Raw genomic sequence first — 25,963 nt, 5'->3', positions numbered from 1 at the left:
TTTGGGTTTTTTTGCCCATGTACAGTATTTCTCTAATGTATTTATATGCATTTGTGGCCACCTCAGTGTTCCCTCTTTTCCTTACCAGTGATGAAAAGGGGAACACCTCGTGTTCACTGGCACAGAGGAGAAGGACGTGCTGGAACTTGTGCCCTGAACACCTCACATTCACCTCTGAATAAACAGAAAACAGTGAGACAAGAGGAACAAATGAACAGATCTTTATTATCAATATGAAAGAGAGAAGAAAGCAAGCACTTGGCCTCTCTGAACACTCAAATTTCAAACGGGCCGAGGCGTTTTGACCTACATTTGGCACATATAGAAACAAAAAAGCCTGAGCTTCATTAATGACACAATGATTATGCTTTGCAACACATGCCTAATATACAATGAAATAAAAAAGATAAATTGTAACAATAATGTAATGACCTCTTAAGAAAAAAGTATGAAAATGTTTCATAATGACAGTTCTAAAAACAAGGTAGCTTTCAAACCAGTCACTGAAATCTTTTATAAAAGCCATGTGCGTTTGCAGACATACAGGAACTAACGTGTAGTCATAAACAGTGAAACAACTGATCCAAAAGGCATGTTGGTCCCCGTACGTCTGCTTATACTTGTTTAGAATATAGTAATAATCTAAATTTCAATTTATACTTGCATTACAATTTAATTTCTAAAACCAGCTGTCCATTGGTTGCTGTTGTTTGGTTCTTTGGACTTGTTTTTTGATTGTCTTATATTGTGCAAGAAGCACCAAGACACTTTGGCTTAAGTGATATTCCATCATGGGTCCAGATTGTCCTCACAACGTCTCTATCACTCCACTACAATTTGCCCTTATTTGTCTTGCCCAGAACCTTGAGAAGGGAGTCAGACATCAGGTAGGGTTTCTCCGCAGTACCATCATTCCTCTCCAAGTCTTCCACTGTACAGATACGGGCCAGCAAAAGGAAACGTCAGCAAAACATATTACAGAAAAGTAGCTTAAATTCAGCCTTCCTCTTGCCCGACACACACACACACACACACACACACACACACACAGGGAGAGGCAGTAGGAAACACTTACATCCAATTTAAGTGGACTTTCTGCAGCCATCGCTCAAACTCCATGTCAATACAAACCTTAATAATCCCCAATAGACTTTGGTTTTTATCAAATGCCGTTTATCAAAACAGGCACATCTTGTAAACATTGCAAGCACCAGCAAGGAAAGTAAAAAGTGTTTAATAGACCGATTTAAAAGGCACCACTCCCAACAGTTTAGGGAAAAGAGGAAAGAGAAAAGCACAGAAGGTGTAAAGAACAGTACTCAATAGTACAGGATGTACGAAGACTAGATACATTTCAAGGCAAATGGGTGTAATCATAGGATTCAGGCACAGTGATGAGCCCTATTGTCTGGAAAAGGTACCAACACCACAGTATTACATTGTTTGGTTGGCTGGTTCAGTCAAAAACTATATAATATCGAAATACCCATAATTAAGTAGCATACAAAACAATGAGACATGCTCAGGTAATAAAGTCCACAGCCCATGAGATGTAGAATCAAAAACAGAAAAAAAGAACCCTTGGACTTTGCATTAATTACAGCATATGAGTCATTTTCCAATCCGACACAACCTAGTCTAGAGATACAAGCTAAAAGGTCCCTTCCGTTGTAAACGAGCAACACTGTGAAGTCCTCCATCATATGATAAAGAGCTTAATGGGCTGAGGTCCAGCATAGGACCAGTAGACAAAGTACACACCCCCATGAAGAAGGTGGGACTTCGGCCTACAACCCAGCTGTGGAAAACGCATTCACACTTACATGCAGCGCCCCCTGCTGGATGGGTCCTTTGGGAGATTGAAGTTCATTACAAGAGACAAAACCAGTGTTTCTGCATCCTGATGTTTCAATACGTACAGAAATGTTGCTTGAACAATATTCTGGTAACAACAGTAGGAGTGTGGAAGTGATATTAGCACATTATTTTCCCTTTCTGCCTTACTGCATGTGCATACTAATCACAAAACTACTTTACAATTATAATAATAAAGGATGATGACATTATTACATTAGCACGATCTAAGCTTTTCATCAATCACTTGCTCTAAGACTGTGACTCTTATCTGCAGCTATAGGGCATCCTACATTCTCATATTCATAGAACATAGCATAATGGTTAATTGCTAAAATTCTGCATGGGTGTGAAACATTTGATACCGCTACAGGCTTCAAATCAGACCCAGACAGCCATAAAAGCAAGGACAGCATACCAGCAATGTGGTGTAAATATCTACCAATCTACCAATCTCATCCTTTAATTGCACAATGAACCATTAGCACAACAATAATTAATAACATTAAATTATTCAGTTACTCATCATTACCTATCATTTTATTACCGATAGTCTCTCATTTGCATTATAGTGAGTGCATTTTACAAACAAAAGGAGTTTGGGGACGCAGCTTTGGGGTTACGCTAGCTCCCTCAGCCAGTTTTAACGTCCGAAGCCGAGTGCCCAGACGGCGAGTAATCTATGGTGGCTGCGTGGCAACACATGCTACTCTGAGTCCTTGGAGTCCTTCCGAGCGCTGAGCGGCACCTGCTCCTCCAGAGGTGAAGATGGGCTGAGGGCCACGGGCCCCTCTGGGCTCTTTGACAGAATCTCACACAGCTTGGCAGTCATGAAATATGGCCGCTCCACTGAACCGTCGTTGCGTTCCAGGTCTTCGCCTTTTGGGGGTTTTTTTTTTCGGTTTTTTGTTTGGGTTCGTACGTGGTCGTCGATTGCCCATGTGTTCATGCACGTATATTGACGTATGTGCAAAATTTTAAGAGAATTACAGTTTGATATTTAAATACAAATATTAAGCAAAAGCGGATTGACAGAATTCCAAAGTTAAGCCATGGTCAGAACAAACATGAAGTGCAGGGAAGAGAGGGAGACAAGAAAAAGGGGGGGCGAGAGAGAGAAAGAGAGAGAGAGAAAGAGAGTGAGTGATCAAGTTAAATCATGCTAATAGCCACCAGAAGAGCATGTCAATATTAATATGGCACAGTAGGGAAGACGGCCAGCAAACAGTTAAGAAACCACTTTCCAGTCAGTGCTTAGTAGCAGCAGATAAATGCCCACACACACACACACATACACACACACACATCCCCACCAACAGAAGAACCCACGAGTTTCTATACCTAATTGCACACTATGTTTAAAGGTGTATACTTCTACAATCACGTTAGCTGCTTCAGTGTTTGAAAATGGTCAAGTTCATTTTGCCTCAAGAGAAACACATTCATTAACACATAAAATAGTTTTTAAACCTTGCATTACACTTTAGTCAATACTCACAGAAGCAGAGGAAGAGCGTGTCCACACACATGGCATACACACTGAAGAAGCCGTGAGCTATGAAGTAAGAGCCCACCACAATCGTCTATGAAGATCCAAACACATGTGCATGCACTCCGTTATATGGGCTAATATTTACACATTTGCTTGTAGTCTGTAAATCTTGGACAGTTCGTCACCATAAACACACGTAGGCATTATTAGTTAACATTATAAAGACTGCCTTTGGCTGCAATCTATTCCTTTATAAAGACTGCCTTGGTCTGCAGTCTATTCCTTCACAGACTTGTTACAAAGTAACATACAATCAATCAATCAATCAATCAAAGTTTATTTGTATAGCGCTTTTAATAACTCAAGTTGTCGCAAAGCAGCTTTACAGGGTTTACAAGGTTAACAATACTATGGGTCCAGAAGCCTAATGAGCAAGCCAACACGCATCTCATGGCTCCTAATTGAAGTGTTTGCTATAGACTGTTCAAAACACATGTGGCTAATGAGAACTGCTTGAGCAGGGTAGAAACTCTGCTCACTCACCAGAATGGGCACCCAGTAGTAGTGAAGATTCGGCACTACCTCCAAGGAGTTTGTTCTCCCAGAGAAGAAAAAGAATGAAATGACGCCTGAAAGAAAAACAAAAGAAAAGCATTAAAAGTAATTTCTTGTCACTAGCTCTAAACTTAGAAACTCCATGTAGGAGACATGGCGTACGGATCGTGAGGCCTGCCCCAGAGAGGATCATGGGTAAAGATGAGGTCTCTAGTAAGTAGGGATCATGAGAACTGCTCTAGTGAAGGTTTAAACCCAAGATGCTAATCAAATGATCAGAAATTAACATTAAATTAAGTTTCATGTTTTTACATTTTTTAAATTTTATTAGGTCTTTATCTTCATCTTTCCAATTCTCTGTCTCTCTCTCTGGCACTCAAACAGCTTTCCACTTACCCACAAGCCCCACAATGAGGAGCTTCCCCAAGAACAACAAGAAGTCCGTGACCTTATCCAGCACAGCCACCCTACAGCAAGTAAACAAGGTCAGCTGTTAAAATAAACAAACACCTTACACAGACCTGGTGTTTCTCAAACACCTTACACAGACCTGGTGTTTCTCAAACACCTTACACAGACCTGGTGTTTCTCAAACACCTTACACAGACCTGGTGTTTCTCAAACACCTTACACAGACCTGGTGTTTCTCAAACACCTTACACAGACCTGGTGTTTCTCAAACACCTTACACAGACCTGGTGTTTCTCAAACACCTTACACAGACCTGGTGTTTCTCGTTTCGTCAGACGCACCTGATCATATTTCTCATCAACAGGAAGAAGGCATCTCGTGCTGAAACGCAGAAGTTTTTACCATATATGGCCACCTGGGGGAGCACACAGAACTCTGTTTGTATGTTACTGTACAATACAACAAGAACCCAAGTGCCTAAATCCTGAGAAATGCTTTACTCTTTGTGACTTTTTAACTGGGTCAAACTTTAGTTTATCATGGCTTATAAGGCTCTAAAGTACATTTTGTTTTTGTTAATGGTTGACAATTTGGGCAACTAGACTTCAAAGTATAAATGCAATGGACACATTCATAATTTTCTTGAAAATGTGGAATAAATGAAAAAAAAGAAATAAATAAAAGAAAAAGGACATGCATTATAAAATGATTATAAAACCAGTATCATCATAATTCTTTACTTTGTTTGTGAGCACACACCATAATGTAAGCATTCCTGTTGAGAAACTTGATGCACTTCTCCAGGCACCAGAAACAGCACTTCAAGCAGCAGAGAAGGAACTTGGCGAATCTGTTCTCTGCCCCTGGAGATGACAGGCACCAGGACACGTGTTCAATTACACAGAGCAATCAAACAAGTCAGGAAGCATCGGCTGATCGGAAAGTAAATAACTGGTGACGGATCGGGCACAACTGCCCAGCACAAGCATTCGAGAGATGACCATGTTTGATGGTTTGGGTTTACCTTTGAGTTTATGGTCTAGGTACTCCAACAGAACCCTGATGATCTGGATGATGGACAAGATGAGGGAGCCGAACGCAAGAGAGCCTGTGTGATACCTACGAGTGTGCACACACACCCGCACATGCACAACTCACATACGTGTAAATCCACAGACTGGCTCACAAATAAACACAAGTTCATAAAATAACCCAAAGGACATCCCCACTGCCAGCCACACGTACCTGAGAGCCCGACCGAGAGAGGCAAACACGGGGCAGGCGGGCATATCTTTAGACTTGTCGAACGCCCAGTAGTAGGACGCAAAGGCCCCAGCCAGAGTCATCTGGCCCAAGGCAGTCACGAAGTTGGCACACCAGAAGAAGAGGAAAAGGTTGTAGAACTGGAGGAAAATTAGGTACTTGTGGTAGGCCGTCTCCCCGCCGTAGAACGTGAAGAGACACTCGGCCTTCGGGCACGCTTTTCCCATTTCCGACGTTGAGAAATTCTGAAACCATTAAAGGGCAATTGGTCAGAGCCCAGTAACCTGAAAGGCCATCATGACTGCTCTAACACAACTGATTCAGCTCAAGAAAATGTCAACACTACTGCACTGTGTGAGGCAATACGCAAACATTTGAAAACTCTTGAGGAAAAGTTATCATTTTGTTTCCCCTCAAACATCACTGAATCCCTTGACTGGGTAAGGGACCCGTTCAGCTCAGCAACAGTCTTTGGAAAGGACATGAGTTTGCAGGAGCAGGAGGAACTAACTGAACTGAGACAAGACCGCAGTTTAAAACTAAGATTTGCTGATCTTTCCTTGGACAGTTTTTGGTTGAATGCTGCTAAAGAGTTTCCCATTCTGGCAGACAAAGCCATTTCAACATTACTCCCATTTTCCACAACATATCTATGTGAACTGAACTTTTCAAGCATGACTGCTATAAGAACTAAAAACAGAGAGAGACCGAGAGCAGTTGAGGAAGAGCTTCGTGTGTGCCTCTCTTCAATCCCTGCCAGGATATCAGCTCTGTGTTCATCTAAACAGGCACAGGTTCACACTAAGTAAGTAAATTCAGAAATTATATTATAATCACTATATGTGCTGCATTAAGCTAAAATGTGTCATTTTGTAACTTTGAGTGGTGGTGTGCCGCGGGATTTTTTAAATGTAAAAAAGTGTGCTGTAGCTGAAAAAAGGTTGAAAAACACTGCTGCAGATAAACAACAACAAGCCAAGCTTTATTTTCATGAGAGGAGAGACATGGGGAATCAAAATGTTTGATTTTATACAAATATTACACAGAACAAAAATACATGCCACATCAACCAATTTAGGTGTGTGACTCTCGTCCACATTTTACAGTGTTTACAGTTTACAGTGTACAGTGTACGGTTTACAGTGTTATTTAGTCATAAGAATTCCCCCCATTTTAATGTGTGTGCGCGCGTATTTGAACACTCACTTCAGGCTTGCAGCTTTTGTTGTCGTGGAGGCACGGACTGTTAGTCGGACTGAACACTTGGTACACAGCCTCATTAGATGTGGAGAGGAAGCTGAACAGAGAAGTTAAGGCCCATCACCACACGCACCAACACCAGCGTTGGGATTGACCATATTTAAAGCACTTCTGAATAAGAGCATGTTTGTGTGAATGTTGCCGTAGCCCTCTTAGGGACAAGACAGCAGTGCTGCGCTGATTGGCGTTTTAACCACATAAAGGACGGAAGCCATAGGACAGTAATAGAAGAAGAGACAGAATGTGCACAAACTCTCTCGCAGGGTTGAAGGATACACTGCAGTGATCACCCAGTACGCGATGACGATGGCCAGGAGGAAGAAGGTCAGCAAAGGGTAAAGCAGCGAAAACATCACGTGCCCAATGGCCCTGCAAGAGCAGCAGAAAAGTAGTTTAGATTTTATATATATATATATATATATATATATATATATATATATATATATATATATATATATAGCCCATTTTTACCACACGTACACTACCGTTCAAAAGTTTGGGGTCACTTAGAAATGTTCTTATTTTTTAAAGAAAAGCAGTTTTTTTTTCAATTTAGCTAACATTAAATGCATCAAAAATACACTCTATACATTGTTAATGTGGTAACTGACTATTATAGCTGTACACGTCTGGTTTTTAATGCAATATCTACATAGATGTATGGAGACCCATTTCCAACAACCATCACTCCAGTGTTCTAATGGTACATTGTGTTTGCTAACTCTGTAAGGAGGCTATTGGATATTTAGAAAACCCTTGAAAACCCTTGTGCAAGTAGGTTAGCACAGCTGAAAACAGTTTTGCTGATTAGAGAAGCTATAAAACTGACCTTCCTTTAAGCTAGTTGAGAATCTGGAGCATTACAATTGTTGGTTCGATTAAACTCACAAAATGGCCAGAAAAAGACAACTTTCAATTGAAACTCGACAGTCTATTCTTGTTCTGAGAAATGAAGTCTATTCCATGCGAGACATTGCCAAGAAACTGAAGATTTCCTACAATGGTGTGTACTACTCCCTTCAGAGGAGAGCACAGACAGGCTCTAACCAGAGTAGAAGGAGAAGTGGAAGGCCCCGCTGCACAACTGAGCAAGAAGACAATACATTAGAGTCTCCAGTTTGAGAAATCGATGCCACACAGGTCCTCAACTGGCAGCTTCATTAAATAGTACCCGCAAAACGCCAGTGTCAACGTCTACAGTGAAGAGGCGACCCCGGGATGCTGGCCTTCAGGGCAGAGTGGCAAAGAAAAAGCCATATCTGGCTAATAAAAGAAAAAGATTAATATGGGCAAAAGAACACAGACATTGGACAGAGGAAGATTGGAAAAAAGTGTTATGGACAGACGAATCAAAGTTTGAGGTGTTTGGATCACACAGACGAATATTTGTGAGACGCAGAACAACTGAAAAGATGCTGGAAGAGTGCCTGACACCATCTGTCAAACATGGTGGAGGTAATGTGATGGTCTGGGGTAGCTTTGGTGCTGGTAAAGTGGGAGATTTGTACAAGGTAAAAGGGATTTTGAATAAGGAAGGCTATCACTCCATTTTGCAACACCATGCCATACCCTGTGGACAGCGCTTGATTGGAGCCAATTTCATCCTGCAACAGGACAATGACCCAAAGCACACCTCCAAATTATGCACAAACTATTTAGAGAAGAAGCAGGCAGCTGGTGTTTTATCGGTAATGGAGTGGCCAGCGCAGTCACCAGATCTCAACCCCATTGAGCTGTTGTGGGAGCATCTTGACCGTATGGTACAAAAAAAGTGCCCATTAACCCAATGAAACTTATGGGAGCGGCTTCAGGAAGCATCGGGTGAAATTTCTCCAGATTACCTCAGCAAATTAACAGCTAGAATGCCAAAGGTCTGCAATGCTGTAATTGCTGCTAAGGGAGCATTCTTTGACGAAAGCAAAGTTTAAAGTAGAAAATTATTTAAAAAAAAAAAACCATTATTTCTACCTTGTCAGTGTCTGGACTATATTTCTATTCATTTTGCAACTCATTTGATAAATAAAAGTATGAGATTTCAGGGAAAACACAAAATTGTCTAGGTGACCCCAAACTTTTGAACGGTAGTGTATGAATCCTGTGATCCTCCACGTACCTGCTAGCCTCTTTGATGAGAGCGACTGCGATGCTAATCCTCTTTCTGAGGAAGATGAGGAGCAGTATGATGATCAACTCCACTATGGCCAAAATGATTGCTGTAGAAAGGAGCAGACTTGAACCCTCAGCCATCTAGCATCGGAGGAACTACAGTGGAACAAATTCTAGATCTCTACTGCATGTTCTGCACGTCCCTGATGGGACGAAACGAAATGCCGGCTCGCAGAGGAGCCAACTGAGAACATTCAACCTGGAAGACCTACCAAACGCAAGCCAGGTCTGCCTGATTTGTAAGTACACGCCCATGTGCATCTGTAAGCCCAGCTCCTTCAGGGTGATGTTTGCGCCAGGGGTGTCCTTCAGCAGAACATACTGAACGCTGCAGTGGCCGATGCCTGCTCGTCACCGTCGGAGAGGTGGGGAAAGCGAAAGTGTGAGAGGTGGAACCTCAGATAGTTTCTTATTCGCTTTGAAAAACAGGTAAACAAGCTCTGATGTGCTTGTTTGTCACATAGGATTAAAAAGTGTCCATGCAATTCTGTGTGAGGCATAGTGGTGGTGGTTGTGGTACCATATGCGATGACAAGAAGGACCATGACGATCATGACCCAGACCATAATGCCAGCCAGGAACCTCAGGAGCACAATGAAGATCAGACTGAGAACCGTGGCGATCACCAGAGCGCTGTGAAAAAACCAACAATACTAAGACTAGACCAAATACAACTAGCTTGTGTACATAAGCAAAATACCCCAAAATATTATAAAGTTATACTAGAGTCTTGTAGTATGTAGTCTTGTAGGTATTTCAGTCTTGCTAGGTAGTGCTCTATGTCTAATCTTATATTTTGTTGTCTTCTTTCTAGGTATCAGCACTGGCAACTGTTTATGGCAGTGCTTGAGCTTGAGTAGTTTGGACTTAAACCTGTTTATACTAGATAGAGATGCATATTCTGACCAAACACTTAGCACTTTTGTAAGTCGCTCTGGATAAGAGCGTCTGCTAAATGCCATAAATGTAAAAATGTAAATAAATGTAGAGTAGAAGCTTAGATTAGCAGGATTCACTTACAGTATAATCCAATGCCATGAATGTGCTAAATCCTCAAATACCCTTATAACCAACATACGAGCCTCCATAGCTACTGTTGCATTCCTGTGAACATTAAACATAGAACAAAATGTGAAATATTCTTAGCAACCAATGCCTCAAAGCAAAAACAATCTACATACTCAACAATGCACGACCTTACTGAGTTTTTACATTTACTTTAGTAGTTGGTACTTTACTGCATTTTCATCTTTGCAAATGATCAACCCTTGGGTGTTTAAGAGCTATTTGAAGATACCTGTACGTGTGTGTGCGGGAGTTTAGCACTCACTTTACAGCAGGCAATAAGTCACTTGCTTTTATCTGTCCGCCTTCTCCATTATCAACGGCTGTCTGGTCTGCTACGGTGACCTGACCGTCGCGAATACCCAGAGCAGGAAGACACCTACTGGTGACTACACAGGAGGAGGTGAGGGGAAGAATGTGAAGGCATGAACGCTGATCTGAGACATTAGCAGGACGATCCAGATTCATCATCCGGGTCAGTGAGACTGAGAGGACCAGGCTTACATGGTTTGCTGGGGATGAGCAGGGCAGGACACAGTCCCTCTTTCAGGATTTGCGCTGGCGGCTATGGAGCAATAAACACGATAAAGAACAAACAAACAACAACAAACATGGAAACCTCCAGATATAAAACAGAAAAGGCAGAAGGTGTTTCCACATTTCACACTTCAAAGCGCAGCTGTCGTTATTCTATAGTTCATCTCACCATTTTCCCCGGGTCTGCTTTGCAGAACTGCTTGTAATATTGCCATTCAGCGGCAATTGGTTCAGAATTCAGCAGGATCATGGAGCGATTGGGGCACGCCTCCACGCACAGCTAGAAAAATAGAGAGAAATACTGAGCAAAGGTCTGAGCATCTGGCCACTGGTCAGCATTCATCCTGTCCCATGTGGGGTTTTCTCCAGATTTTCCAAAACTGGCCTTGAATATGAAAATTCGACAGTAACGTTCCAGCACTGTACTTGCTTGAATGCATTTATAAGAAATACTGGTTTGTGGCATTTGTCCCATTCACTCGTTTTAAATCAATGTAGAACCAGATGAGGACCGCTTGGTACCACAGACCTGAGTGGTAGGACACTGGAAGGCCAAGAGCACCATGGGGCTGGCACACTTCAGGATGTTAAAGTAGAACAAAAAGGGTTTGTTCCTGCAACACAAACACCACAATACATTACCCTCATCAGTATAGGTCCTTAGGACCAAGAGTCTTAACAATGACAGAGATAATGGCCTGTCATGGCCTGGTGGTTAGGGAACTGGTCTTGTGACCGGAGGGTCGTGGGTTCGATTCCCAGACCTGAGGCCATGACTGAGGTGCCCCTGAGCAAGGCCCTTAACCCTCAATTGCTCACTTGTATAAAAATGAGATAAAAATCTAAGTCGCTCTGGATAAGGGTGTCTGCCAAATGCCGTAAATGTAAATAAACTTATTTAAAAGCCCAGATGGATGGATGGATGAATGAGTGGATAGCTGGATGGGTTAATGAGTGAGAAGATCAATGATTAAAACCAATATCACAATCCAAATATAATTATATATGAGCCAAACAAGTTTTAAGAACACCGATATGATGGTGAAGAACAAATACGGTGCTTGAACTTACTCTAGAGGAGTTCCAATCTGTCCACAGAACTGCCCTTTGCTGTCTGTGGGATAAATCACCTTCCTGGGATCGCCCTGACTCCACGCTGGTGAGGACCAGAGAGAGCCATAAGTACTTACTCCACCATGCATGCTCAAACACATACACCCTTCACCCAGAGCTCAAACACAGAAGCTCACCACCCACATCTATTCTCAAACATCCATATGCAGGAGGTCCTTGGGTTATGTCAGTGCCGAGTTACGTTGTTTTGTGGTTATGACACATCCCACAACTTAAGTGGTTTTGTGTCATAAACGTCATAACACGAACTTCATATTTAAACTTATTTTATGTGTTTTTTGATAATTGTGTTAGGATAAGTGCTTACAGTATGTAATTTATGTGCAGTATGTACATATGTTCAGGCTTACACCGAAAATCGGTTTACGACGTGATGTAGGAACGTCATAAGCCGAGGACCCCCTGTACCTGTCTGAAATCACCTACTAGCTTACTACTAGATAACGATGGGATTTTCAACAACTGTGTCAGCAATATTCCCATTTCAGTGTTGACAATGAGGGCAAATAGCATCTTGGCAGCTTAGGAAAATATGATGAAGCATAAGATATGCACCACACCCTTTCCACACAGGAGAACTGACAGAAGCCTGATTGTTGCCTCTGGATTAACTTGTACCACTCACTATATCACACCAGGCACTCACTGTCTGTCCAATGACAAAGTCAGTGGGCCTCTCTCAACCCAAGGATACAAACAATTTCAGTTCTCCAGAAAGCCGTAGAAGGAGGAGGAATATTTATACAGCATTGGCCTGAAAATACTCAAAGCCTATGAAAATACAGCACAAAGGAAAATCTGAACTATCTGAGATTATAGCACAAAGGAAAGTGGAACTATGAAACTCTGACTCTTCAGCTTTAGCCACAGCTTCAGCTGTACTGTTATATATTAAACGCAGCTCCCTCAGGCCAATCTAGTACCTTAAAGGAAAGCCGAAAGCCAGGGGAAAGCAGTGGAGAGCATGTATTTATATTCTTTGATAACGAAGTGCTACTGTACTACATTTATAATTGTTTTACCAACACACACAAACATACATACATATACATATACATATATATATATACACACACACACACACTACACTGCTAAAAGTATTCACTCGCCCATCCATATAAAATGTAGACTGTTTTTACACCACGCCACTGGACTCTGGAGCAGTGGAGGCCCGTTCTCTGGAGTGACGAATCGCACTTCTACATCTGGCAATCTGAAAAGTTTGGTTTTGGCGATTGTTAGGAGAATCAGGTACTTGTCTGACTGTATTGTGCCAAGTGTAAAGTGGAGGGGTGATTATGGTGTGGGGCTGTTTTTCAGGAGCTGGGCTTGGCCCCTTAGTTCCAGTGAAAGGAACTCTGAATGCTTCTGAATAACCAAGACATTTTGGAACCAAGACAATTCCTTGCTCCCAACTTTGTGGGAACAGTTTGGAGCTGGCCCATTCCTCTTCCAACATGACTGTGCACCAGTGCACAAAGCAAAGTGCATAAAGACATGGACGACAGAGTCTGGTGTGGATGAACTTGACTGGCCTGCACAGAGTCCTGACCTCAACCCGATAGAACACCTTTGGGATGAATTAGAGTGGAGACTGAGAGCCAGGCCTTCTCGTCCAACATCAGTATGTGACCTCACACATGCATTTCTGGAAGAATGGTCAAAAATCCCCATAAACACACTCCTAAACCTTGTGGACAGCCTTCCCAGAAGAGTTGAAGCTGTTCTAGCTGTAAAGGGACCAACGTCATATTGAACCCTATGTATTAGGAATGGGACGTCACTTGAGTGAGCGAGTGAGTGAATACTTTTGGCAATACAGTGATCCCCACTTAACGATGTGGTTAGAGACTGAAAAGTCCGTCGTAAAGCAGTTTTCCTCGTTAAGCGTGACCCTAGATTTAGATACGCTTCGATCGTAAATACAGTATAGAAAAAACTAACAATGTTCTCGTGTGTGCGTACAGCGTGAGAAAGAGCGATCGTGTTGCCGAGATGGGCTACGGTGGAGGTTACGCTGCCTCAGCTTATCGTACACAACACCCCACAACACTCCACAACACCCCACTACACCCCACAACACCCCACTACACCCCCACTACACCCCACAACACCCCACTACACCCCACAACACTCCACAACACCCCACAACACTCCACTACACCCCCACTACACCCCACTACACCCCACTACACCCCACTACACCCCACTACACCCCACTACACCCCACTACACCCCACAACACCCCACTACACCCCACTACACCCCACTACACCCCACTACACCCCACTACACCCCACTACACCCCACTACACTCCACTACACCCCACAACACCCCACAACACCCCACTACACCCCACTACACCCCACTACACCCCACTACACTCCACTACACCCCACAACACCCCACTACACTCCACTACACTCCACTACACCCCACTACACCCCACTACACCCCACTACACCCCACAACACCCCACAACACCCCACTGTTCTGTCACTGCTCCTCTGCGCACCGCACGAAATTTTTTAAAAGTCAGTCGTAACTCCGGTCTGTCATTAACCAGACCCGTCGTTAAGCAGGGACTCACTGTATAGTGTATATATCTGATGTGGTATCAATCTCATGAAGAACCTCTGTATGCACATGTGTGTGTGTGTGTGTGTGTGTGTATACTATACTCACCCAGTATTCCCACGGCAAAATAACCAACAATGGCCACAATGAATAAAATACAGCAAATGATGTCTGTGCAGCTTCTGTAACAGAGAAGTCAACACTGTGAAGTCCTTTGTAAAATCAGACAGAGTAAAATATTCCCACGTCTGAACTCCATTCTTACCTGTTTTGGATGGGCCCTTTGAAACTGGGGTCATATTTTCGGGGCTCACCTGTGCCAACAAAGGGGAAAGTTAGAATGGCATGTGCCAGAAAGCAAGAGAGATATAATGTCCAACTAGAGCAAAAGACCATCTGACAACATGCAAGGCTCACCATACCAACACAGTGAGCAGAAATCTTAGATATTTCTACAGAGGAAAAACAGCAGATGAAGGGATTTGTAGTTTACGAGAGAATAGGAGTGGTCACCAAAATGAAGAAGAGGCAACAGGAATCACAATAATTTAATTGTGCTGCAGTGATAAGGAGGGAACCTTACATATGATACCAAATGACAATTTTCACTTCACTGTCAAGCGGTATGGCCAATTACAGAGCTGCAAGTCTGTGCACAATTCTTACATCTCCAACCAGCAGGTGTTGTTTTGTTTTTTTTAATCATGGCATAAATGATCATCTGATAAATGTATTGTAATAGGTTTTTTTGTATGTATACACATTCACTGTTTTGTTTTATATTGATGGAATTTGATATTCTCTTGTTGAAGTTATGTTTGTTAAAATATGTTTTTGTCTCTACCTGCACTGCGTTATGTTATTTACATTTTGTGTTTTTATATTGTGCAAAAATAAAATTCAAATTCAAGTGCAGTACAGTGCAAGTGCAGGTGGCTAGTCGGGATCATATTTCAGCTCCAACATGTCAGACACATGGAAACTTCAGGCTAATGTGCACCAGGCCAGAGAGCGCACAGTACACACAGCTGGGTTACCAACACAGACAGGAGCTATGATTCCTTCATGTGTTAGCAGCACCAAAGCTTATAACAATTTTGCAAGCTCCTCTTAGCCTAGAAGGTGTGTAAATATGTAGAACAGAGGCCATTTTTACAGTTCAACACTACCACTACCACCATGTACCACTGCTGAAGTATAATCAAAATTCAACATGGAGGAGGGACTAATGTGCTCAGTGTACGTCTTCCCTGTTCTATACCACAAGTGCCAGACTATAAAGACTTTCTGTGTCGGGCAACATTCTGGTAAAGTGTGTCATGTTAGTCTTCCACGAACAACTCTCCAGGTTGTCGGTACTATTTAAAAATTTATAACTTCAGCTTTTAGCTAGCTGGTCAATGCAATTTACTGGACAGTCCAGCCAGAGCTGTTGAATTGTATGGCAGAATTTACCAAGGACAAATGAAGCAAATGAATTTAATGAACCTGTAGTTGTGATTTCTTTACCTTCCTGTTTTTTCTCTACTTAGCGCTGTGTATCACTACTCAAAACTCTGCATTTCCCACCCCTGCCATGTGCTGACTAGTATGTGAGTAGACCAGGGGTCTCCAACCTTTTTGGAACTGGGAGCTACTTCTTGGATACCAGTTATTGCGGAGGGCTACCGGGGGGGGGGTGGGCCGAACGAAAGCTGCGTGTGCGAGTGTCAATTGCTAAGCGGGAAGACCGCTAGCAACCGCGGATAATCTATAATAGTAGCAAAAACATAAACGATGCAGCGCTTTGGTGCATGGCGCTATAGTGAGCTATTTTTAAAACAAGCCCGCGGGCGACTCATGACGTGGGTGACCCCTGAATTATTCAATATTGACGGCAGCCTAACTTTTTGATTGACAGCTAATTGAGCAATAGAACACGAGAGGGAGTGTGTTATCGTGAATATATGTACATGCCGTTACTTGACAACGCGTCCGCGGAGTGATACAGAGAATGAGAATACCGTGCTGTTATCACACATATCTGCAGGGTTAGAACACGTCTCAACCAGTCGGATTGTGAACTAACTGTTGTATAATTGGCGAATAATCATTTAGTGTTAGAAGGGGAGGGACAACTGTGAATTTTGATTGGACATAAATTTAAGTAGATTTCTCGATGGGACCAATTAGGTTTACAAATTTATATGTAATTCATTGGCCCTTTGGCGAGCTACTCGGAAAGGGGTGGCGAGCTACTGGTAGCTCGCGACCGACGTGTTGGAGACCCCTGGAGTAGACTAAACTAGTATGTGACTAGACTAAACTAGTATGTGACTAGACTAAACTAGTATGTGACTAGACTAAATCCTCAGGAGAACAGTACAGAACGTACACCAGGAACACATTCCATGAAATGAAATTTTGAAATCAAACTCAAATTTTCAGACAACCTAATGCCAACAGCATGAGAAGAGCATAGAATTGGTCTTCTTTACAAAAACACACGATAACTTTGCGAAAGTAAGATCGCATATTATATATAATGTTTCTATAATTATATAACCACACTTTCTACAGTAACCGAATAAATGTTCAAATTTGAGCAATCTTTAAATAAACATATTTGAAAAAAACATATATTGATAAAAATGCTTGATTTGCTAATATTGGCTCATGTTTGCCACTATATTTTCCCACCTGGACAACATGAAACACTCTGGATGAATAATAGTTACAGTAATTAACCCTTGTCATTGTTTGTCATTATGAATATCCAATAATATGAGCCAGAAATTAGAATGTTTTCTAATATGAAAAGTCAAATTATTCCATGTAATCAGTCGATATAAATCAATCGATGTAATCTACCTATATGACCACCTAGTTATGTGATTAAAGGGGGATCAGCAATCATTCCTCATAGGCAACGTTATCTTTATCACTGCCTTCTAAACACTTAGTGAGTGTAAAGGCCTACATAGCTAGCTGGCGTGATGGCTAAAACACGGATGCATCCAGATTAGTGTTGTCAAAAAAATCGATATATCGATATGTATCGATACTGAATATTCTGAAACGGTACAATACTCGTTTCCCTTAAGTATCGATTCTTTTTACATAAAATGCGCTTTCGTTTGACCCACGCAAGCTGCCATAATGCACAGGACAGTTTGTAATGTTAATATGGCAGCTAAAGCAAACGCAGTGCTGTTGGATTCGAAGCAGATACAGATGGAAAACCGAAGGATATGAACAAGCCCGTTTGCAAGCGGTGCTTTTGGAACATTTCAACGAAGGGCGCTAAAGCCTGGTTGAGTGACCATAGCGCTCGACTCCGCGCGAACCTCCGCGAGCGGTGGAGGCTTTATACTTTCCGCTTTGCAGTGTTGTCCGAAACTATATGTGGTAGTATAAAAGAAACACCCCTCAAAACAGGGGAATGAACACTTACCTGACGAATTTTAATGCTGCTTTGTGTTTCAGTGTGTTTCAGGTTTGAAAAGTGCTGCAATTTAGGCTAAAGTACTTGAAAATGTTGAAATTGTAACTACTTCGTTTCACAACAAATATCTGTCTGACTGGACATTTTTCTTGTATTACATTAACAAATACGAGCCTCTTGTAATTCCAGGATGAAACATGAGAGAACGTGAAGATGTTAAGAAAAATGCACGTTACGTTATTACGTTAACTCTTGTAATTCCAGGACGAAACACGAGAGAACGTGAAGACGTTAAGATTGGGCATTTTGAAAATAAACAACCATTAAATAATGTGATTAAAAGTGCAATATTTCGAATCATTTCGAGTATATGTATAAATATTTAACTTAATTAAGTTTAACGTGCTGGGAAATATTGGTACAAGCGCTTGAATTGAACCCTGCAAACATGACTTTGTTCATTGCGCTGAGGCTGAGCGCTGAGGCTGAGCGCGATGAACAAAGTCATGTTTGCAGGGTTCATACACCTTGTGGAATTCAAACACTTGTATGTCACTTTCAAGGTCCATTTCAATATTTGCCAGCACGAGCAAAGACACTTTGTCAGACGTTCAAAAGACGTCCACTGAAAAGCCAGAATGAAAGTTTTAGCGACGTCTTTTTTAAACGTCTATTACTGCCGTTCAGTTGCAGTTTTTGCACGTCCTGACATCCAATAAAAGTCCTAGTCAGACGTTCAGATAGAAAACTCGTCATAGACGTTCATGTTAAGTTAAAAGGTTAAGGTCCTAGTCACACTGTCAGATTTTGAACCAGTTTTGAACGTCCACCAGACATGCAAAAATGGGTCTGGACTGACCGACGTGATACAGACTTGATTTTAACGTCTTTCTGACGTCGCATGTTTGTTGGGATAAGTTAAATATTTATACATATACTCGAAATTATTCGCTTTTTTATCACATTATTTAATGGTTGTTTATTTTCAAAACGCCCAATCGTAACGTCTTCACGTTCTCTCATGTTTCATCCTGGAATTACAAGATGCTGGCATTTAACACAAAAGAACTGTTCAGTCAGACAGATATTTGTTGTGAAATGAAGTTACAATTTCAAGCATTTTCAAACACAAAGCAACATTCATTTGTTTGTTTATAAAAAAAATAAAAAGGTTTTAAAACGGAAATTAGCACCGTATCTGACTTTGGTATCGAAAATGGTATCGAATTTCAATATTTTTTTAAGTATCGTATCGAAGTTGTAATTCTTAGTATCGTGACAATCCTAATCCAGATGCCTTATGAATGTTTAAACAAAAGGATTTACATAAATGAATATAGCGTAAACCAAAAGAGTGTTGTGTTCCCTAATCACCCAGTACCATATACTAAATACACAAATATACAATATTGAGAATATATACAAACATCTTAAAAATCGAAATCAACGTATTCTAAACCAGAATCGTCAATAGCTCTCCAAACCAAGAGCATATATCTACAAAATCACAAAGTGTACGAGCCACCAAGTACACAACCAACAGCAAAATGGAGAAATATTCCCTCTGTGGTGCATCTTTACCGCCTTTATATTGTCCTCTTGTGGCGGCACCCATCAAAATGAGTAAGAAAAATATGGCCACCATGTAACTACAAAATGTACCCATACCATCCCATCCATGCCAATTACTTAATATAAATTAGCTGGCCAAAGCATTAGATAAATTTCAAACAAAGGCAATAAAACATGTGAAATACCGAAAGAAACCTGCTTGTCTCTGCATTTATCAGGAAATGCTGATAAATGCTTGCTTCCTAATGTTTGTTAGCCAAGCTCATACCTAACACATATAAATGTAAGTAACTGACATAACGGTTAGATCAAATACAAATCAGTATTTATATAACATTAAGTTTGCTAGAAAGGTATTTGTACATCCCTTCATTTATCTTAAAACAATGATAATTCAAGCAATGATCCACATGTAACAATAGGCTAAACTTCCTGTCTCTGAAAAGCGAACTAGCAGGTGAACAGTATCACCAAATATCCCTTAAAGGCCTATCTGTTCTCGTAATGGTATCCAAGTTGAAATGTGGCTGGCTAGATTCCACACATGCATTTCAACAATAGGACACTCTCCAGTCAGTCAGTAAACAAAATGCCTCTTCCAAGCAAAGCCTGGTAGCAGAGATTCCCCAACTCATTTATGCCACAGGATATCCTCCCACCAGATTTATGTATAATTGCAAGCAAGTACACACACGCACATGAAACCTCACAACTTTAGCTAACTGAACGTCACTTCTAGTCTCTGCAGCTAACTGAAAATATCTCTAATCTCTCCGCTAGGAAAGAATCAAGTACAGCACAAATAAATGCCAATATTGTTTGCCAAAATAAGTGACTTGATATAACTGGGAAGATAACCCAATACTTTCTTGAAAGTGTATGTCATAAGTGGCCTTTTTTATCATTAAATTGTTTAATATACATCACGTTGCTGTGAGAACTACCCAGAATCTCTTAGATCTTTGTAAAAGCATGAAACGCTGAAAGTTTGAACTAAAACTTTTAACTGTGCTCAGTTTTAAACCTAAAATATTCAAAGTGAGTATGTATGTCATTGTAGACGACACATTAATATTAAAGATACTTGTCACTTGTGAAATCTAATGAGAACTGTCAGTATAGTTTAATCTGAGCTGAGCAAAAAAAACAAAACAAAAAAAAACCTGAAGTGAACAACATATCTTGTAATGTGAACATGGCCTAAGGTGCACACACAGTATCCAGTTCATATGTACAGTTCATATCCAGCTCTCAAAACATCAGCAGATGAGTGACGTGAGCATATCCTTAGTAACACTGTCATAACATTTCACATGGAAGAGAACAGCTACATCTTAGTAAGGGTGCAACGGGCATAAACCCCATTCTGACAAAAATGTGCTAGTGCTGCTGTGTTAGTGCAGGTCCTTAGAGTAAGTGTTCCTCTCAAACTGTAGTGTGCACCAAATAATAATAATAATAATAATATGTTTATTTTATATAGCGCCTTTCACAAACCCAAGGTCGCTGTACACACATGACAGGGGAAAAATACAGGGCTTAGAAAGAGCGGAAATATCGAGAAAAGAGGAAAGTCTTGAGTTGAGTTTTGAAAGTAGAGAGAGAGTGGACAGAGACTGTCAGAGCAGGTGGGTCTTGGTCTGATTCTGGTTCATTTGCAGTGTGGACACAAACCAAAGGGATGTAAATGAACCAAACACAAAGAGTGATATCACAAGTTGTGACACTAAACACACTGTAAGTGCATTGTAAACAAAAAAATGAGCACAGGACAAACCTGGCATAATGAGAAGTTTTTAAAAAATCCTTATAAACATTTGCAATTTGTGGTGCCATTTTGAATGATTTGACTTCTTGATTTTTGTATTCATGGTAGTATTCACATTCTAAAATGCAAGTATTGCCCTTATCTGTAACTGCAATTAAATACAGTTACTTTTTGTATACTGAATACGCGACGCTATATTTCGTTACTATCAACTCTGGCCCTGTTGGGCCTCCATATAAATTACTTGCATTTCAGTAACGTCTAACACACCCTCGTCAACTTGGATAACCACTCAGGGTTTGTTTGTTTCTCCAAAATGTGTTTGCTTTTTTAAACACCGAGCATTGGTATGTTTACATCAAACATTATTTTGGGTTGAAAATGAAATTGCATCTTTTCTTTCTTGTCAAATCGACACATTCAATACGCGTCTGTGAAATAGCTGATAAAGCGAAAGTGTCGTCGGCTAGCAAACTATCTAATGAGATTTTTTATTGCACCTATGCTATGCTAGCCAGCTCTTAGTCTCCTTGCACATTGATGGTACCGGGCTCTACAATACCTGCACACAAGGTACTATGTTTTGTTAGAAGACATTATTATTATACACAATATGAATTCGACTTGGACAAATGAGGTTTATACACGAGTCACGTGCGACGTCGGATGATATTTCAGTGTTACTTTGAGAAAATGCTCTCACACCAAACTAAAGCATAACCAGGAATAAAATACACTGCGATTAAAAAAACACACATTACCGTGCTTCCCATAATTATCTTCTTTATCTGGCATTTTGGATGTATTCCCTTCTGATTGTGTTTTTTTATTTTTCCGTTTCTTTCTTCTAGGTTTTTACAACCGTCTTTCTCTAAGTCGTTGTTTCACTTCCTGGTAGCTTCAGTGAATGCCAACGCCCCTTCAAATCCACAGAAGTAACCAAACAAAGTTTAGGCTCATGGAAAGGAAAAAGCTATCACCCACAGCCCAAATTATTAGGGTTCACACACGTAGTGTGGGAAACCTAGTGTAGTTTGTACATTTATTTTGAATGTTTGAAAAAATGTGTAATATATTTAGACAAATTTAGCTATTGTCATTGTGTAGAATAAAAGTATATTTTTTTGCAGTAAAGGTACTTGCTCTGAGAAACTGCATTTTAGGGAATATATTTTAAAAAAATTTAAAGATTTGAAATATTTGAATAACATTATTTCTTTTTGGAGCTCAATGAAATGTGTACTACTTATTTAATAAGTAGCAAATAAATGAGCAAATAATTTGCTGAGCACATCTAGTAGTGTCAAGGTGACAAACACAAATGGTACACCATTTTTCTAGAAGGAACACGCAGATTTGTTTGCTGGTGATACAAAACAAGCATTTAGGTCAACATAAAAAACATGGGTACATTCCTAAATCGACCTTTATAATGTATTGAATCCGGTGTAATCTTAAAATAGAACGTGTTGCTCCTGTGTTTCCTCCAAAAAGCTTCCTCTGATAAGTAAGTCACCATGATTTATGTTTCAAATAAGATTAAGGAAGAAGGGTGATGTCAGCTGTGCGGTATGTCAAAAACACGTCCTTCAGTCTAAGAGTGTTTTTTTTTCTTTTATGTGTGTCAAAAGCTTCGAGGAAGGTCTTGTAAAATGTAAAACAGCCACACACACATCCACTGGCAGCAAATAGAAACAAACTACAGTTTTGGCTGGTTGAATAAAAAAAAATCCAGATCAAATTTCAAAAGACTCCACCCCTTAATTACAGGCAGTGTAATTTTGGCTCCCTATGATTTTGAGTGCTGTATATAGGCCAGGCACTCCCTGTGCCATTTTTAAAAAGTATGCGTCCTGAAAATGGATAGGGTGGGATAGTCCTGGAACACACACACACCATCTGCCGATGTTCAGCCATGACTGGCTACCACAGAAGGAAGGGGGGCAGAGAATAATGGAAAATTGAAACGTGAAACGTCTAAAATCACCGTGTGTAAAACCTGAGCTCAAAAAAAAGAGAAAAAAAATCAACTAATATATTTTTAGATATTCTGAATCTATTAATTAAAAAGATAACAGTTAGACTAAACTAACCTAAAGTTCATACTGTCATTCTGTACTGGTGATTTACAGAGTCCCTTGTTACGACCACTGGTGGTCGTTGTGGTGTTCGTGTCTGACGTTACAGGTCCAGATGTAATGTCATTGTTAAATGACAATGATTTTATATTCTTAAAGGTAACACTGACTAAACTGACATACACACTTTAGAAAATCAGACATTTTTTTTTAAATCATGACCTAAGAATCCATATGTTCAAACAGCTTGGTGACTCTGCATTCTGCATGCTTGCCATTAACACCCACATCCTCGTGAATCCAATTATTAAGAACAGCACAATCTAAAAGCTGTGCATTCTGAACAGCTGTGCATTCTAAAGTACAGGAAGCACTCAATGCATCAGCAACAGCAGACAGTACAGACAGTGTGGCAGACATTACAGAACGATGAAGAGATACAGGAAGACTTCACCCTGGCACTTAGTGTCACATTGGCCTATGGGAGCTCACACATGCTTAATGGAGCGTCTGTGGTGACTGTGACTCACAAAGACATTGCAGACATTGCAGTTAGGCTAACACCAAATATACTATAATATATGCTGTGGATGTACATGTTTTAAAACTGCCATTTGTATTTCAGCTTTGAGGTGACTTTCTGAGGCTCGAACAACTACAACAATGAGGTTGAGTTGGCGTGAAGAGTGTGGACGAAGAAGCAGTCAGAGGAGAATGCAGAGATCTGAGAGGCCCGAGCGTGTGGATGTGCTCAGTTAGCGGGGAGAAAAGGCTTCGAAACCTCAAAAAACTCTTTCCGGCAAGTTTGTTTGAAACTATTCAACGTGAGAGACAGTAATAACACGGAAAGGCGTCGGCATCTTACGTAAAGGTTACGCTGGCATATGCCGTTGACGTCGGCATTTTACGTACAGATGACAGTGGCATATGACAACGAAATTTTGTTTTCAGACACTGGCATGTGCCTATACTGTTCAATTTTGTGAGGCTTTGTTTCATACTAATAATAAATATGAAACCAATGACGCTATGGCAGATAGACTACTGTAGGCCTATAGGCACCATCAATAAAACAAACAGAACAGCTGAATCCCATAGATGGCACTATTCCTTGTAGGTTAGAAAACAATCCATGTAGCTGTATGGCTATTAAAGGTTATACAGCGGAAACAGGCCCACAGGAAAAAGATTTTATAAATAACAGGAAAATAAATTTAAAGGTCAGAAATGCTTTATAATGGTCTGACCTGCACCGTTATTTATCGTTTTCATCGTTTATATTTCTCACTTTGGCTTGGACTTTCTGACAGGCAGCAGCTTTGTTGAGAATAGTTTTCGACGCACAGAATATTTTAAATGGATAATGATATAAAACTATACAATTATTTTTCGGACCAAATTCGTTACATTACTCTGTCTCTCCTAATGCACCTCTTTAAAGAAATGATGTACTTTACCGTTATCATGCAAAGCATCATGGTTGGGTATTGGAGTGAGGCGACTGGCTAACGATAACTAAACATATCTGGAATTATTCATTTATTCGCACTCTATAGTAACTATAAATGAGAGAAAATAACGACGCAGATAGCTATTAAAGTACCTAACTGAAAAACAACACACTTCATAAAATAAATCGCTGTATTGTACACTAGAACTAAACAGTGACAATGCTGATAGAAGCAATGCAAAAACTCACCATATTTATGTTCCTCTTCCTCCATATTCATTTAAATCAAGTTTAAATCAAATCCGGCGACGCTTTGTACAGTAACTATGAAATTTCCAAGATACGAATACTCTTACTTGTACCTAACGGCAGAACGATACAAGTCCACTATATTTCTCTTGCGTAAACACGAATTTGATGCATATTAACATAAGCGTGTCTGTCCAACACAGGACTGAACATCCGTTGTCGACACCCACATTAACGAATCGCTGGGCACAGCCTCAGCCCCTACCACTGGACCACTTTACTGAACCGAATCATTCGCTTTTTCTTTGGAATATTTGCTTTTCAAATTCACTTTTAATTTTTTAAAATCTGTTAGTCTACGTTTAGCCTACAGCATATCATTTATTCACATATAAAGACTCGTAAGGTTGGCAAATAAGATGAATCAAGCAAAAGTAAAAGTCATTCTTAGCCCTAGCCGTGCTCTACGTAAGAGGCGTAACTTGCGCAGTACCGCTGCCCGAAGAGGGCACTATTTTGTAATATTTGGTAAGGTCGACTCCACAGTCGTCATGTTTTTCCTGTAACTGTTCTATATTTTATTATTAGATATAACTGTTAGAATGGTTTCCATGTGTATTATTGATAGTACGATGTAAAATGTAAAAATGTATATATTGTAAGTGTTATGGTTAAGGTGTGGTCTTTTGAAAGTAGACTGGGTATAGCTTAATGCTTTCTAGTGGTTACAGTGATTCCTGGGGGATGTCATTTATTGAGCATTTGTGCCAAATTTTTTTGTTTTACAGCATGTAAAAAATGTATCGGAGTAAAAGTATTAAACTGATGGAAAATATGTAGTGAAGTAAAAGTGGAAGTAGGAGAAAAAAATAATACTCCAGTAAAGTACAGATACAGCATTTTAGTACTTAAGTACTGTAGTGAAGTAGTTCTACTTCGTTACTATACAACTCTGGTTTCAACAGACACAAAAACCTAGCAGTGAATAACAATAGTAATGCAGTAATTGGTCATTGAAAAATCACAATAAAAATATGCTCTTACCTCTGTACTGAGGATCTGCTGTATGAACTTTCTCAGTATTCAGACAATGAATATATGTGTTTT

General features: G+C 40.4%; 1 protein-coding gene and 1 long non-coding RNA gene across 4 annotated transcripts; one reads left to right on the top strand and one right to left on the bottom strand.

Moving 5' to 3' along the window:
* Nucleotides 1-205: 205 nt before the first annotated feature.
* On the bottom strand, nucleotides 206-25,251 carry LOC143489517 (choline transporter-like protein 2). 3 transcript variants are annotated; one of them, XM_076988604.1, is made up of 22 exons: nucleotides 21,841-21,997; nucleotides 14,581-14,629; nucleotides 14,424-14,497; nucleotides 11,675-11,759; nucleotides 11,133-11,217; nucleotides 10,773-10,883; nucleotides 10,571-10,631; nucleotides 10,332-10,455; nucleotides 10,022-10,105; nucleotides 9,522-9,634; nucleotides 9,214-9,345; nucleotides 8,949-9,048; nucleotides 7,112-7,204; nucleotides 6,782-6,872; nucleotides 5,558-5,820; nucleotides 5,337-5,431; nucleotides 5,072-5,175; nucleotides 4,654-4,727; nucleotides 4,298-4,368; nucleotides 3,890-3,975; nucleotides 3,353-3,437; nucleotides 206-931 (listed from the first exon to the last, which is right to left on the bottom strand). In XM_076988604.1, the coding sequence occupies exons 1-22, from the start codon at nucleotides 21,872-21,874 to the stop codon at nucleotides 831-833; spliced, it is 2,115 nt and encodes a 704-aa protein (XP_076844719.1). In that variant the 5' UTR covers nucleotides 21,875-21,997; the 3' UTR covers nucleotides 206-830. The 3 variants fall into 3 exon arrangements, with proteins under 3 accessions (XP_076844719.1, XP_076844718.1, XP_076844717.1); XM_076988603.1 differs by lacking the exons at nucleotides 206-931; nucleotides 21,841-21,997 and adding exons at nucleotides 1,219-2,733; nucleotides 24,857-25,251; XM_076988602.1 differs by lacking the exon at nucleotides 206-931 and adding an exon at nucleotides 1,219-2,733.
* LOC143489518 (uncharacterized) lies at nucleotides 21,443-24,183 on the top strand. Its single transcript, XR_013124698.1, has 3 exons — nucleotides 21,443-21,652; nucleotides 23,212-23,316; nucleotides 23,783-24,183. It is a non-coding gene; the product is annotated as an uncharacterized LOC143489518 (long non-coding RNA).
* Nucleotides 25,252-25,963: the final 712 nt, after the last annotated feature.

Source organism: Brachyhypopomus gauderio, unplaced genomic scaffold, assembly GCF_052324685.1.
Source record: "Brachyhypopomus gauderio isolate BG-103 unplaced genomic scaffold, BGAUD_0.2 sc63, whole genome shotgun sequence".
NCBI lineage: Eukaryota > Metazoa > Chordata > Actinopteri > Gymnotiformes > Hypopomidae > Brachyhypopomus > Brachyhypopomus gauderio.
Note: the sequence above shows the minus strand (reverse complement) of the source record. Positions and strands in the feature narration are given on the sequence as shown.